Source organism: Paramisgurnus dabryanus, chromosome 5, assembly GCF_030506205.2.
Source record: "Paramisgurnus dabryanus chromosome 5, PD_genome_1.1, whole genome shotgun sequence".
NCBI lineage: Eukaryota > Metazoa > Chordata > Actinopteri > Cypriniformes > Cobitidae > Paramisgurnus > Paramisgurnus dabryanus.
Window position 1 is genome coordinate 34,344,263 of NC_133341.1, and position 16,664 is coordinate 34,360,926.

General features: G+C 35.9%; 1 protein-coding gene and 1 long non-coding RNA gene across 3 annotated transcripts in view; one reads left to right on the top strand and one right to left on the bottom strand.

The window, feature by feature from the left end:
- The window catches only part of LOC135732745 (netrin receptor UNC5C), a 165,595-nt gene that overhangs the window by 66,158 nt on the left and 82,773 nt on the right, over positions 1-16,664 (top strand). For both annotated transcript variants that reach the window (XM_065251019.2, XM_065251020.2), the window contains exon 4: positions 3,247-3,350. In XM_065251019.2, coding sequence (XP_065107091.1) covers positions 3,247-3,350 — 104 coding nt within the window. The remainder of the gene's footprint in view (positions 1-3,246; positions 3,351-16,664) is intronic.
- LOC135732744 (uncharacterized) lies at positions 5,081-9,583 on the bottom strand. The gene is made up of 5 exons (XR_010526814.2): positions 9,257-9,583; positions 8,470-8,597; positions 8,121-8,263; positions 7,933-8,029; positions 5,081-5,833 (listed from the first exon to the last, which is right to left on the bottom strand). It is a non-coding gene; the product is annotated as an uncharacterized lncRNA (long non-coding RNA).

Sequence of the window (16,664 nt, forward strand, 5' to 3'; positions counted from 1 at the left end):
GGAAAACTGTTTCTAATTCAGTACTACATAGTTTACAGTATTTTCAGTGTGTTTCAGCAATACATTTTTAATTTTAATAATGTATTAAGATTAAGAAACAATTTGACTTTATACAGACTTTAACTGGTAGAAGAGTTGGTGATAATTAATGATAACAAATGAACACTAGCGTCTTTTATCACATTGCTTTTGTCAGATTTCTAACAGCAACAAGAAGCTCAGTCAGTTCATGTCGTGTTTAAGGACACACACACTGTAAACCATGTCCAAATCACCCCAAATTATAAATCCTGCCACCATTTACTTGCCCTTCATTTTTGCTTTTTTTGCCAAATAGATATTACTGCATTTTATGCTCTTACGTGATAAACAGAAAGTCCTGTTTTCAGCTCAGGCTAAAAGATAATATGTAATGGGGCATACACACCAAACACAAATTCAATGGTTTGCACAAGTAATTTACATACAAAGTCAATGCAAAGACACAATAGACGCAAACTCGCATGGGGCAATGCGATTGATGCAAATTGAGCGGTGCAATTGCTGCGAAATACATGCACTATTAATCTCAAACGTGTCTTCGCGCAAGTTGCATAATGGGGCGTACACACCAAGCACGAATTCAAGGTTTTGCGCAAGTAGATTACATACAAAGTCAATGCAAGACGCAAATAGAAAAAAACTCGCATGGGGCAATGCGAATGATGCAAATTGTGTGGTGCGATTGCTGCGAAAACATGCCCTATTCACCTCAAACGTGTCTTCACGCAAGTTGAAAATGTTCAACTCCAGCGAAAAATTCACATGAAACGAAGTCAAATCCCACGAGTAATCTAGACAGAGGAACGTGATTCTTTGCGTTTGGTGTGTACGCAGCATAATGGGGCGTACACACCAAACGCGAATTTAGAGATTTGCGCAAGTAGATTGCTTACAAAGTCAATGCAAAGACACAAATAGACGCAAACTCAAACGGGGCAATGCGAATGACGCAAATTGTGTGGTGCGATTGCTGCAAAAACATGCACTATTCTCTTCAAACGTGTCTTCGCGCAAGTTGAAAATGTTCAACTCCAGCGAAAAATTCACATGAAACGAAGTCAAATCCCACGAGTAATCTAGACAGAGGAACGTGATTCTTTGCGTTTGGTGTGTACGCAGCATAATGGGGCGTACACACCAAACGCGAATATAGTGATTTGCGCAAGTAGATTGCATACAAAGTCAATGCAAAGACACAAATAGACGCAAACCCGCACGGGGCAGTGCGAATGACGCGAATTGGATGGAGCGACTATTCACCTCAAACGCACATAATGCTGTGTACACACCAAACGCAAAGCATCGCAATTCTAGCTCTAGAATACTTGCAGAATTTTTCGCTTGATTTGAATATTTTTAACTTGCGCAAAGACTGTTTGAGGCGAATATAACTTTTTGCTGGCAATCCCGCAGCCCAATTCTCATCATTCGCATCACCGCGCACGATTTTGCATCTTTTGCCGTCTTTGCATGGATTTTGTATGTAATCTACTTACACAAACTGTTGAATTCTCGTTTGGTGTGTACGCCCCATTAGTCTGCTCACAAACATTCACATTTATTCCTTTGGCAGATGCTTTTATCCAAAATGACTTCATCAGTCTATTCATCTTTGCTAACATAATACTTTACACTTAAAATGTTCACAGACTTATTGGAGATATGTGTGTGATAGATTTATTCGAGTTGTGTGTATGTGTGTGTAATGTATAAACTCTGTTCAAGTTATTAGTGCTGTTTCAGATTTGTTACTGTACTGATGTTGCACACTAAAACTATAAGTTGAATGAATAACCCTACTCACAAAAACACACACTCACACAAACACACAACCCAACTGAGATGTGATTTATTTGCCTATTACCAGCTCTCTGTTTGTGGCTATCAGAAATGTGAACAAAAACACACATGCAGAGTTGTGTGTGTGTGTGTGTTTTAAACTAACCAAGTAGTAAAAATCTTGACAGGCTAAAGATATTCTCCTCATGCCACTGCGTTTGTGTTTTATGTCCAGCTGAATAAAGAAATCACAGCGGAGACAATCGAATGTTCAGGGTGAACAGTAGGGCTTGGTAAAATAGCTAAAAACACAGACAAAACGGCCATCCAGTATTACCAAATACATTCAAATGTTTAACAAAATAAATTAATGTAAAGATGGAAGCAAATCATTTCTGCATTTACATTTCAGAGCTTCACATATGATGTGTTAGTGTAGCCTTCTGTCCACGAGACGTCGAGCGTTAAGACACCCACACACCATAAACGCACACATGGCCTTGGAAAGACACGGAAACTAAGAGGAGGAATTATATATTCAAACCCACACATACACATATAAGCAAAAGAGCAAATGTTTGCTTTGACTGCAGAATTAAACAGATGAGATTATAAATCACACAACACAAATTCTGTGAACGAAAGTCTTCACCTATATGAAGAATGTCAGATGTCAGATATGATATAAATGTAAATAAATTCTCGTCATCTGAGATGCATACTGTATGATGCTGATGTGCTCCAAACATGTTTTGCTTTTTATTGAAACCTTCACATCAATAGAAAATTGTACAGAAATGACAATAAAGAGAGAGAAAAAAAGAAAAGTTGGGGCATAAAAATTAAAATCCTACAGCACACAAGATTCCTCTGATTGTTTCAGGTTTTTGCATCTGGGCTATATTTTATATGGTGCAATGCTGCGCCAGGCGTTATACAAGTGTTTTTTGCTAGTTTTAGCCCGACGCAGTTATCTTTTTCACGTCCAGCATCACGTTTTTTAAATGGCAGATGCATTTGCGCCAATCTATTTGACCATAGGTGAGGTGAGGCATTGCTATTTTAAGACAACTGAAAACGATTGCGCCATTGACCAACTAAAACCCAATCTAAAGTCAATAGCGCAGTATTTTTTTTTTTATTAAAAGGCCGTGTTAGTAATATGTGCCTATAGGCAGGTGCACAACGCATAACCATACCAAATATTAAAAATGAAAGCATTACAATCTAAAAGATTATTATTGTTATTATCATTATTATAAGCTTGCCATTATAAATTGTGGTAAGAAATTTGTTTTGTTTTTACCAAAATGACAAAACATTCGTTCATTTTTACCAGTGGTCTTATACTTTTGTACCTCACTATGTGTTTGGATTTCTGTTAAAATCACTGAAGTTTGTCTTTGTCTCTCTTACCTTCATCAGTCCTGAGGAAGACATTTGAACAGGAACCGTTGGGTAAGGAAGTGTCACTAGAACAGGAAGTGTTACTGCAGTGTCGCCCACCTGAAGGTGTACCGCCCGCTGAGGTATGTACGCACACACACATACACACACACACACACACACACACACACACACACACACACACACATTCTGGTTTCCATGTTTTATGGGGACATTCCATAGACGTAATGCATTTTATACTGTTCAAACTGTATATTCTATTCCCCTTAGCTAGCCCATTCCTTAACCCCAACCATCACAGAAACCATTCTGCTACTTCACATTTTCAATAAACATCATTCTGTTTGATTTATAAGCTTGTTTCCTCATGGGGACATCAAAATGTCCCCACAAGGTCACAAAAACACTGGTATTCCTATCTTTGTGGGGACAATTGGTCCCCACAACGTGATAATTACCAGGTACACACACACACACACACACACACACACACACACACATGCATGCATACACACACACGCATATGGGTGCCAGTGTCGATTTTAGCAAATTGGGGGCCCAAGTCGAAGGTATGTATGGGGCCTTCCTATCCAATCTATAAAAGAGAACAACATTTTTTTTTACTCCAAAATGAAGATGGAAAGCAGAAAACACACAAAGTGTAGCACTACACAAACCAATAGAGAATAAGTAAGTGGGGCAAAAACAGCCTCGAACAGTAAATGAGGGAGAAAACATTTAAATCTGATGCTGCACAAAAACTTGCAATGCATCAAAGCCAATGTTGTTACTAATCTTTCACATGCCCAAGACTTTATTAAAAGGTTAAAACAAATCCAGCCCACAATCACTTTTTATATTGAAAATAAGTAATTGTATGTGTGTTTCCCAAAATCAGTTTTGAGTTTTTAAAAATCATTGGCAATTAAAGAGTAAAAATCCTAGATTTTTTCTTAAACATTTAGCAGTTTTGATCAGGACTGAGGTTGATTAACAGATTTATGCAAAAAAATGTAAAACCAAATATTTATCTGATTTTTACAGAAGTTTAATTTAGGGGTTGTTTTCTTCATGAACATAATGAAAGGGTTGTGAATTTGCCCACAGTGTAAAGTTTTTGAAAGATTTTCAAAGCATTTTCCCAAAATACGTGTCAAGACCAAAAATCATTCCATTTGCTGAAACACAGTGAAAGATATGGCCAAATTAAGACGAAAACATCCCCAACATAACATAAGGGTTAAATTAGTTTTTTCTGTAGTAACGTTATTTACTTCACCACAAAAGCATTTTTATCAGTGTAGGGCTAAGGCTATTACTAGCAGAACTATGCGGTTGACTCACCCAAAATTTTATATTTGTCTTGATTCGTCTCTGTTCGTGTACTTTCCTAGTCCCTTGTCACTCTGTGTTTATCTTTCGCCCCACGTTGCGCGCACCGTTACAGACTAGTCAATTTCATTGTAAAAGAAGGGGGTGTACATTTTGGACTGGACATTTGAACCACTATTTCAAAGTTTCAACTAATTTCTTACACTGAAAAAAGTGTTTCATTGGATCAAAGTAAAAATTTTGCGTCAACTTGTTACAACTAATTACTTTACTTTTTATCAACCTAAAATTTTTACTTTGAACAAAATGAACTATCCATTACTTAGCCAAAGCAAAAAGTATCTTTGAATCAAATACATTTTTTAAGTTTAATGAAATGTCAAATATACTTTGTCTTAATGCATTAACCTAATTATTTTACTTTACATCAAACCAAATATCCAACCAAATACAAAGTAAAATAATTACGTTAATGCATTAAGACAAAGTATATTTGACATTTCATTAAACTTAAAAAATGTATTTGATTCAACAAGTTGACGCAAAATTTTTACTTTACATCTAACCAAATACAATTTAAAATATTAATTTAATATAAAGAAATTTATTTACTTTCAGAATGTGTAATTTTACCATCTGTCTAAGATGAATGACTTCAAGCATCAAACTTTTGACAATTTATTTTGTCATAATATACATTTTTTGTACAAATACACACTGTCTAACAGTGTCAACACATTATAATCTTGACAATTTGTCATAAAACATTTCAACAATATGTATAGTATTGTTATAAAAACACATACTGTATAACAGTTTTTAGTATTTGTAGACACACTGGATAAAATGTAAATTCTAAATAAGAATCAGTTATGGTTGATAGATAAAACAAATCAGGTTTAGTAAACAGTATTACAGTTAATGTTGTATAAAAGGCTCAAAAATGTACCTTCAGTAGCTGGGTCAAAGGAAACAAATTTACTCCTGCAGTTTTGAAGAGGGGTTCTGCACCCTTCGGCTCATCTGCTTACTGTCTACGTCCATGACATTTTTTTTTGAAAGGCTTTAAAGGTATATTTGAGTCCATTAGGATATTTTAAGTTCAGTTCAAATGAGTCCAAACATGCACATGCAACAGAGGGCAACTCATTTATTACTCCACATCATCAATGAAAATGTCCAGTGCAGGATTAGGAGCATCACTTTCACGGATCACAAAAAATTCCATGGTGGTCTTTTTGAATTCCCTCTCCGCTTCTTCCCTCTTGTCAGCCTAAAAACATACAAGAACAGAGACCAATTTAGGGACTGTGCATATATATGTGTACACTAGATGTCGCCTTGGCTACGGCAGTTCATTGGACCGAATGCGTCAAACAGAGCCGCCATCTTGAAACAGGGGAATCCCGCATCGGCGTCATTGTACGCAATGGTGTAACAGAAATAAAATCACCATAAATCGCCATGAACGCGATTTTCTTGGTTTTCTTTTGGTTCGTTTCAACAGTCAGACATGTTTTTAGTACAGGAAAAAATAAGTTTTGATTTTATGAAAATGTACTTTTTCTAACTGTAATGCATAGTGCTAGTAGCCCTTTCATCCATGCGCAGCACAAAAGTCTGGCATCGTTCATGAATTCGAAGTACAGGCGGAGATAGCTGCTTTACCTACTTCCTATGACAAGACCCCTGATATAAGATGGCGGCGGTTTTGACGCATGCTCAGAACCCCAAGGCGACAAAAATTAGTTTCAGTTCAGCTTAAAGGGCTTTAAACTATACCAGACGAGGAATAAGTGTCTTATCAAAGAAATGATCGGCCCTTTAAAAAAAAATACAACTGTATTTGGTTTATAGACACAAATGATCGCCTTGCTTCAGCTTTCTGTATTCTTCAAAGAGCTTACGCTGTATGTCCTACGCCAGGGCTATTCAAATCTTACCCTGGAGGGCCGGAGCACTACAGAGTTTAGGTCCAACCCTAATCAAACTTACCCACCTGTGATTGTCTAGTGATCATGAAGACCTTGATTAGCTTGCTCAGGTGTGTTTGATCAGGGTTGGAGCTAAACTCTGCAGTGCTCTGGCCCTCCAGGGTAAGATTTGAATAGCCCTGTCCTATGCCTTCCCTATTCTACTTACAGAAAAAACAGAACTGGTGCTGCGTGCGTTTGTTCCGTAAGTAGAATAGGGAAGGCGTAGGACATACAGCGTAAATTCTCTGAAGAATACTTCAGCCATTTGTGTGTAATTGAAGTCCACCATATGGAGAATAATCCTGGAATGTTTTCATCAAAAACCTTAATTTCTTTTATTTAGTTAAGAAAGAAAGTCATGAACATCTTAGATGACATGGACGTGAGTAAATTATGAGGAATGTTTAATTCAGAAGTGGGCTAATACTTTAATTGCTGTAGCGTGCATATGTTAAGCATTTAGCTTAGCACCATTCATTCCTTAGGATCCAAACAGCATGCAGTTACACCATCATACCTGACTAGTCCCCCTTTTTTTAGAATTTGAGGGAGAGTTCTGATGATGTTACTGCGACCGAGGTCAGAGTGCTGCAAACTAAGTGCTCTTCCGCCATACAATATAGTTCTCACTTTTTATCCGCTTAGAAAATCACGTTTTATTTTGTGCCACCATACTTACTCATGTTACTACTCATGTAACAGTCTTTAAATAGGGAAAACATGGAAGTGTTTGGTGGCTTCTAAATGTATCCCTGTTTGGAACCTAAGGTATGAATAGGGCTTGGCTAAATGCTAACACATTTACGACACACTGTACAAAGATTAAGTGTACTTATTGAAAAAAGATAGGGATGGATTAATTTGTCTAAGTTGAGGTAAGAACATAAAATATTGGAAAACTGTGGTGTTTTCCTTTAAAGGGATAGTTCACCTTAAAATGAAAATTCTGTCATCATTTACTCATCCTCATGTTGTTCTGAACCTGTATAAATGTATTTTTTCTGAAGAACACAAAAGAAGATATTTTGAGAAATTATGGTAAACACACAGCATAGTGTTCATTGACTTCTATAGTAGGAAAAATATTTTGGAAGTATTGTGATAAATGAAGAAAATATTTTGATAAATGACTGTAAGCACACAGTTGACGGTACCCATTAAATTCCATCATATTTTTTTATTCCTACTATGGAAGTTAATGGTCACTATCTGCTGTGTGTTTACCATCATTTCTCAAAATATTTTTTTTGTGTTCATCAAAAAAAAGACATTCATACAGGTTTAGAACAACATGAGGATGAGTAAATGATGACAGAATTTTTATCTTAAGGTGAACTATCCCTTTAAGGCAAACATGGTTGGAGAAAATTTCAGTAGTTTGCATTGTCAACATTACCTGGTATTCTTTGATCAGACAGCTTGCATCTTCACATGAATCGTACATGAATCAGGCACTTCAGCAGGCTTTCTCTTCTGATTTCTACGTCCAGACTCTACAAAATGTTCAAGATGTATTGTTTATTTTAGACCAAAATACTACTAAATTAATTGCCACAAGCAATTTTGTTCGCATGCAACCAATACCTGATCCATAACTTTAATAGTGTCCTTAGTTTTTCATGGAGGACTCCACCGTTGCTCCTAATAACATGAGAGCTCTGTCTGTCTAAAGAGGCCATAAATCTTGATTTTCAAGGTAAGATCGTGATGCGCAATTCTGCATTAATCTGAAAGTAAGAGAAACAGAAAATACACTTCTGAAAAAATTATTTCTAGAACTAGTTGTAAAATAGATATACACACAAAACATTGAATGAATATATAATTAGAGCATCTAAGACATTTTCAAAAGCACTACATCCTATGGTAAAAACTATGGTTAATTCAGTACAAGTCACATTTTAACATTTTATAATAAAATAAATGCTTTTACCTCCTCTGGCAATCTTTCTTGCAGTTCTTGAACAGTAGGTTGGTTTTCCACAATCTCTTGTCTGCGTAAGGCAAACGTCTTTGTCATAATGTTTGCTGATGTCTCTCCAGGGATGGGATATGATTGGCCTGAACAAATAATAGATAATTGCTAGACATTTACATGTTCACTACATCTTGTGACATAAACAAAAGTTTTTATTTAAAAAAAAGAATACTTTGGAGATCATTTTGTTTGTATGGACCCTGTCAAGAACCGAAAGATTTTATGTTTGCTCGTCTCTCCACGTGTGCAGTTTTGAGTGCATAATATTACACAGAAACGGAGCGCGAATTTCAAACAGCGCTTCCGGAAGGAGATGCAGCATAAACAGTCGCATTGCTCTATTGGCCAAATGCATTTTAATCGACTACAGTATGAGGCAAAGTAGAAAAACTGTCGCTAAAGTTTACACATCAAGAGTTCTGATCTTTGAAGGGCATATAGACACTTTCATCCGCATGCGTATATAAACTGCCCACTTTAGCGCCTTTTTGCTGTGAAATTGTTTAAAATCACTTTGGTATTAACATCTGCAAGCCTTTAAAACACGTGCAAATGATTAAACGTTTCCTATTTTAATTTGCGCATTAATCCGCGAATCGCATGTGAGCCGAACCGTCATGCTCAATCAACTGCGATCCGACCGGTACACCACTAAGTAATACTAACCGTATGTAAAACAACAGTACAATCACACATGTATAATGTTAATAATACGCCAAAACGTATGTTTAAAATTACTTACCAATTTTCTTGAATCCCATTGTACGACGCGGAGTTCATCCATCGGTGCAGTGTATAACAAGATGGCGGAAAGCTGAACTTCAGCTGAACGTCCTCACGCACGACCAGGATGACGTTACGTAAGTCACGTGACAATGGAAACTAATATTTTTACTTTAATTTACAGAAATTTATTTACTTTACACCAACAGGACTTACTTTTAATTTAAATCAAACACATTTTTTACATAAAACTGATGGCTGGACAGAAAATGTATTTTTTTGAGTTAGATCAAATATAAAAACTTCTTTAGAGTAATGACATGCGTTGTGCACTTTTTTCAGTGTAAGAATATTAATACAATTTACAATGCTTTTGAAGTGTTCATGATGATAGGGTTTTTATTTATTTATTAGGTTGTTTGGGGCCCCCCTAATATGACCGCTGGTAGGGGGCCCCAAGCAGCCGCCTTTATATGCTGTCTGTACTAAATCAGTGGGTGGAGCAAGTAAATAGATCCACCCTTCAACAACATTACAGCATTTGTTTTAGGTCTAAAATTGAGTCATTTGATCTTTACAAAGATAGAGGAACCTGACACGTGCACTTCACCAAATTTTTTATATTTTAAATATTTGACTGAATTTACCTCAGGTGTTTGAGAGAATGGCCCGAATTTTATTTCGAACTGTCATCTAGACCAGAAGTCCCCAACCACTGGTTCACGAACCAGTACCGGGTCATGGACAAGTTGCGCCCAGCCGTAATTCTTCTGACATCCCTCCTTTTTTTCTGTTTCTTGAACTTGCGGCCCGAGTCGGACCTAAGATTGGAGCTGCCTTCAAGACCAGCATCAAGCGAAAAAGTTCATTTACCGTTATTTATTAAGACTAAATGGGCAGGCAAACTCGTGAAAAAATGAAGGTAAAACAATCCGCCAAAATATGATTTAACATGTCTATTAAAATAAAGCCATTATTAATTTTCCTAATGAGTACTTTTGTACTAAGTATTTTCTGTAATCTCTGTGTGAAAAGGGCTTATGACGATCGCGCCAGGGTCACGCTTTAGACACGCCCTCCGTCAAGCATTAACGCCGGCGTGAATGTACCGTTAGTACTTGTTCTTGTCTGTCAGCATGCTCATGTCAAAAGTTATCAGAGGTCTTTCTGGTTCCCATGTTGACCCCGAGGTCAGTGGCTCTCCGGAGAACCGTAACGGCGCGCCTGACAGCTGCAGATCCCCGAGGAAACTTCACACATGCACGAAAACACACACATAAAGAAAAAACCCACACATATTCACAGCGATGCCTGTAAAATGAGATCCGAGGGAGAGGCGGATGAATTCCATCGTGTGCTGCTATATCTCTCTGTTCCACACGCTGACTTTGTCTAGACAAAAAAATCCAGACCTTCACATCGTCCCTGAATGTTCTGTGCTGTTATCATCGCCTAAAAACCCCGGGGATCACCCGGAACGCCGGCGTGACCTGGTCGGAATATACGTTTTTATGTAAATATGATTAGCTTTTCTAAACAATGGGACCCAGTGACCTCCGCGCTCACCGGGCGGACGTTCTGAACACCCACGACGCGACTCGCTTCCATTAGGGAACGAAAACAGTTTACAATAACAGTGTGGTTGAGCAGAAAGCCGAGACGTGGGCCAGAGATTTCACTCCACAGCCAATCACCAAACCCTCATTAAGCCTGACTGTTTCCATGGCGATAAAGAATATACATATACTGTAGGTTAGCCCGGTCAGACTTTTGACTTGCAATTATCTTTTTACCCTCTGACACACACACACGCACACACACACACACACACACATATATAAAGAGGAATACAGTAGCAGGAGTTTATATACTAAGGGAGCTGTATTTATACGATGAATGGTGTGCTATTCATAACATCCTTATACCTGCAGAAACCATCAGAACGCAGTTGGAAACACACATGAGACACATTACAACACACGTTTATAGTCTGTCTACTGATGCTCAAACTGGATTTTATACAAGCTTTAGGATTCAAATCTATATCTGAATCTTTCATTTCATGTGCATATTTACTAAACACCATGTATTTTAGGACAGTTTAAAAATTAATGTTTGATACCATGATTTTTTAAATATATTTTTTGGCCATTTTTGCCTTTAAATGACAGTGATTTAGGAGAGGACATGAAAGTACAGGGTGGAGAGAGGGGTATGGGATCGGCAAATGACCACGAGCCGGGAATCGAACTCGGGTCACCGAAAGTGCGAAAGCACCACATGTCCGAGCACTACACAATCGGCTCCGACATAACCATGATTTGTAATCACATCTTTCATGTGTTTTTTGTTAGGAGCTCAGCTGTTTACATTGCTGATGGGTGTCACTTCTGAGGTTTGATTCAACAAACACTAGATGGCAACAATACATATATATATATATATATATATGGTCTCTCAATTAAAGTGGACATATTTAGGATGTAAAATAAATCTTTGGTGTCTCCAGAGTACGTATGAGAAGTTTTAGCTCAAAATACCATATAGATAACTTATTACAGCATGTAAAAAATTGCCACAATGCAAATGTGTTGATTTTAGCACTAAATGGCAGTGTTGTGGTTGAATAGTGCAGATTAAGGTGCAGTATTATCCCCTTCTGACATCACAAAGGGAGCCAAATTTAGATGCACTATTTTTTCACATGCTTGCAGAGAATGGTTTACCAAAACTAAGTTACTGGGTTGATCTTATTTACATTTGGTTGATTGAAGCCCTGGGGACCCAAATATAGCTCTTGAAAAAAGTCAGATTTTCATGATATGTCCCCTTTAAGGGAAATTAAGACACAATTCCAGTGTCTGTTAAATTTCAACAAAAGGAAACCTCAGGAGTGACAGAAAGTCACCAAACAGCAATGATAAATACTGAGAACCCATAAAAGATTTGATAAAAATTGGAGTTATTCCATCCAGAGGCGTCATGGCCATTGAAACTGAGGGAACACATGCCCTCTTAGGTTTGAGCCAAGAAGATTTTGCATACAAACTCAAAATGATTTTTGTAGGCAAAAGTTTTTTACTTTTATGAGATTTTCACTGTTTTAATCACACACGACGCAGTTAATTATTAATGAATAATACAAATCCAGACACAACAGCGCTGGTGCCATCATTGTGCATGGTCGCGGATAAACTGTGTACAAAGATGATAGTTCAAAGTCCATTTCTTAATGTTTATATCTCGATTCTCATCTTTATTATGTGCTCCGAGCCTGAGGTCAAATATGATGCAAAAATGCATTCCTATAATAATTCAAGATAACAGCCTCATGCAAAACATTTTTTGGAAAAAGTTTGAATCGTTTCAATATATTTCACTGTCTTTAGTGGAGACTTTTGTTAAACATTAAAATTGGCTAAAGAAACAAGTATTAACAAAACAAATATTACATAATTCACTTTTATTATTGCTTTTAAATAAGTTAATTAATTTATTTTATTTTATTATATTTCTTAATGACAATACCTGTCAATCGCTACACCACACACATTGACTCAACATTCATATTCTCAAGCACACTGTAGAACATTTTTGCTACCTGCATTGTTGTTTTTAGTTGGCTCAAACTTGACTCAAATATAAAAAAGCATGTTTGCTCAACTAGCTTTATAGGTCATTCAACTAAAATGTTTTAATTAGTTAAATATATAAAAACTTACAAATAAGACACACAAGAAAAATTTAAATTTTTTATCCACATTTTATGTGTTACTTCAATTATTATTTATTATTTGGGAAATATATATATATATATATATATATATATATATATATATATATATATATATATATATATATATATATTATATATATATATATATATATATAATTATTTAACAAATACTTTTACACTGCTGTTGTTAACTTTTTATTAATTAACATTAAAAACACAAGCTTTTAATTCATTAGGCAATGCAAGTTTATTTGTATAGCACATTTCATACACAGAGCTCATTCATAGTGCTTTACATAGAAATGAGAAAACAATATATAAGAGAAAAAAAGTATTTAGAAATAAGAGACACACACAAAAATCAAAGATACATGAGAATTTAAAATATTAAATTTTAATTAAAACAATGTAAATGTGTGAAAAAGAATAAAACAGTAATAAAAGTATAAAACATTTAAAAATAAGAATAAAAACAAGAGAAATATTTTTTTTTAAATGTGCATATAAAATACAGTGCAATCATTACATTACATTCACTTATCATACAGACTGAACAGGATTAAGTCTAAATAGAGAGCATAAAACAAAAAAATTGAAAGTAGTCCCCTGCCTTTTAAAGTAACCAAGGGGACTATTTCGTGCAGTGCATAATATAACTACGCTACTATACAGTATATATATATATATATATATATATATATATATATATATACACACACACACACACACATATACATCTTATAAAATGTAGAGTATTTGCATCTGTCAATTAATATAGTCTAAAATTAACATTTATTTACTACCACTTACCTGATGTAAACTTGCAAAAACGGCTGATAACTTGTATGAAACTAGTGGCAAGTAGTGATTCCAGGGATAACCGAACGCAAATCTGAACTTTAAGCACGCCTTAACAACTCTTAAAAGTACATCTTGTGACCAAATAACAGTAATATTATGAGCATTTTGCTGTCAGGAAAAATAGCTGTCATAAGTCCACATATCAACCAGATTCGTCTTAATTAGTTCAGTCAACACTAGCCATTCTGAATGTGGACTGGATTTGAAAATAACCATTATTTTAATGTTTTAAACATAGATGCATGCAGACTTAAAATAATATGTCTTCTCAATTAAGCCCGAACAAGAATATTTGTTTAACTTATATATTTTTGCCCTTTCAACATTTCATTAATTGGTGTTTTTACAGTGCAAGATGCAGTGAAATGTTTTCAGTGTTGATGCTGTGGAGTTATTAATAAGTCCTTCATTAGCTGAAGGCGTAACAGCTTTACTGTGTTTTATGCTAATGAAGATGGAAATGGTTTACGGTAACAGACTTTTATAGCGCGGCATTAATTAAATGTGCTGATGTTCTGTATGTTTGTAACGTGTCAGGGTGTGTGTAAATTTAAAAAATGCATCCAGACAGATGAAGTGAGTTATTGTGTCTGAGTTAATGCAGTACACATGCTGACACACACAGTTCGACATGTATGCATGCACGCACACACACACACACGCACTTAAAAAACGATGAGGTCAAAGTAATAAATTCATGTCTTTATGTACTGTAAGTGTGTCCAATCCAATAGTGTTTTACCGTGCCATTGTCATTTGTTTAATTCAAGTACCTATAGAGAATAATGGTTTGGGGTCTTCACTGATCCTAAATTGCTGCAGATGTCCTTTGAAGAACCTTTAAAAGATGTTTTCAATGTCACAAAGCTGTGTGTATATGTGTGCGTTTAAGCTCTCAAGTGAATAGAGAGGTCTGGAGGAAGTGTTGTTCTGTGTGTGTGTTTTAGTACTTTAACATGTGGTAGTCGATGGGAAGTGTGTGTTCATTATGCAGGACTCAAGGGACGGATCACACATGCTAGGCATAACTGATCTCCACAGCGACCCGCAACCGAAAATCTGTCCTTGCTGTCTGCAGCTGTCAATCATCTCAGCACTCTTTCATTTTCTCAATCTGTTGTTTCCGTCCACCAATCCCAAACAAACACATCATTTGATCGCTATATTAGATGATGGATGACTTGCATTTGCATGCATGCATTTTACATGCATTTGGCAGACGCTTTTATCCAAAGCAACTTACAGTACAGTGCATTACAAGTAAAGGTATACATTTTTTATAAGCATGTGTGTTCTGGTTTAAACGCATGACCTTTTGCGCTGCTAACCCAATGCTCTACCACTGAGCTATATAGGAGCACACATGTTATACATTTTCAAATATTAAATAATAAATGATCAGGGGAGAGTTTCCCAAACGCATTGTTAGCCAACTACTGTCGTAACGGGTAGACTTACGTTGATCATGCTTTTGAACATATAAGCAAAACACATGTAGTACATTCTATATCCATTATTCTAAACATTCACACATTTTATTTTACATCTTTAAGATTGTAAACAGAATTAAAGCGCTGTATTTGGAAACTGCCCACGAGCTTTAAGACCCTGGGGATCCCTGGGAGGAGTGACGTAAGAGGGAACTTGTGCATGAATTAAATATCTTGAATTAAAACAACAGATAACAAAATCACCATAACAAAATCAGTCTTCCGGTGAAATTTATTTTATTTACAGCAGTAATCTGACATTAAATCGATTTGCACAGATTAATTCGTACACCACCTCCCACGTGACATCATCAACTATGCGGTTAAACCAGCATGGTTCAAACGACGAATGTGCGACAAATTTAATATGCTTTCGGGAAACAGTCGTGACAAGCTAGCTAGTTTCTCCAACTTTGAATCGTTCTATGGTGGTTCAGCAGTGAGGTACGTTGTTGTTCGGGAAACGCACCCCAGGTTTGTATGAGGTTTAAATCGGACAGTTGTATATCGGGTGTAAATCGGACAGTTTATTACTATGCAATACAGTATTGATTTTCTCCGCAAGCAATGCTATTTGGCGATATCAAACACTTCTTTGATGCAATCACGATTCGATTAATTTATCGGTATTTTATATAACGTGCCTAGTTAAGCAATTACATTTTTAATAACTTACAAATGCAACCAAAATATATAACATTGACGTTTAATTAAACTCTTTGAAAATGGCACAGTCTCTGTCTCAATTTCAACATTTACATACAATTCGACATCAAACTAACAAAAAATACACTTTTTTAAAATCAATCTTATGATGGCAACAATCAAAGTCTTTCAGTATTTTGTGCAATAATGTGCAATAGTGACAATCACTGAGGTACAAAAAAAAATATTACATTGAAAATTAAATTAATATAAAAATAAAGCTTTTAAACTTAAGCATTTGATCTGCCACACAACTTCAGATCTAACAGTCAAACAAGTGCTGCAGTGGTCTTTTTTGAGAGATTTTTCTCAATCAACCGATCAACATGTTCAGGAGAGAGGACAAGTTTTACAAGGACAACACTGTAAAAAAATTCCGTAGAAATTTCAATGTTATTGCAGCTGGGTTGCCGGTAATTTACCGTAGATATACATTTATGTTATTTACTGGCAAGAGTTTGTTCAAAGTTAAATAAATTTCAAATATTAACAAGTCTTTATCTTTACAGAATAAAACTATACAATAACAGCCTCATGCAAAGCATTCTGGGAACCATAAATCATCATCAACCTTTTTCTGTTTTTTGGTCCAGATTTTGTTTCCCAGAATGTTTTGCTTGATGCTGTTTTTTAGT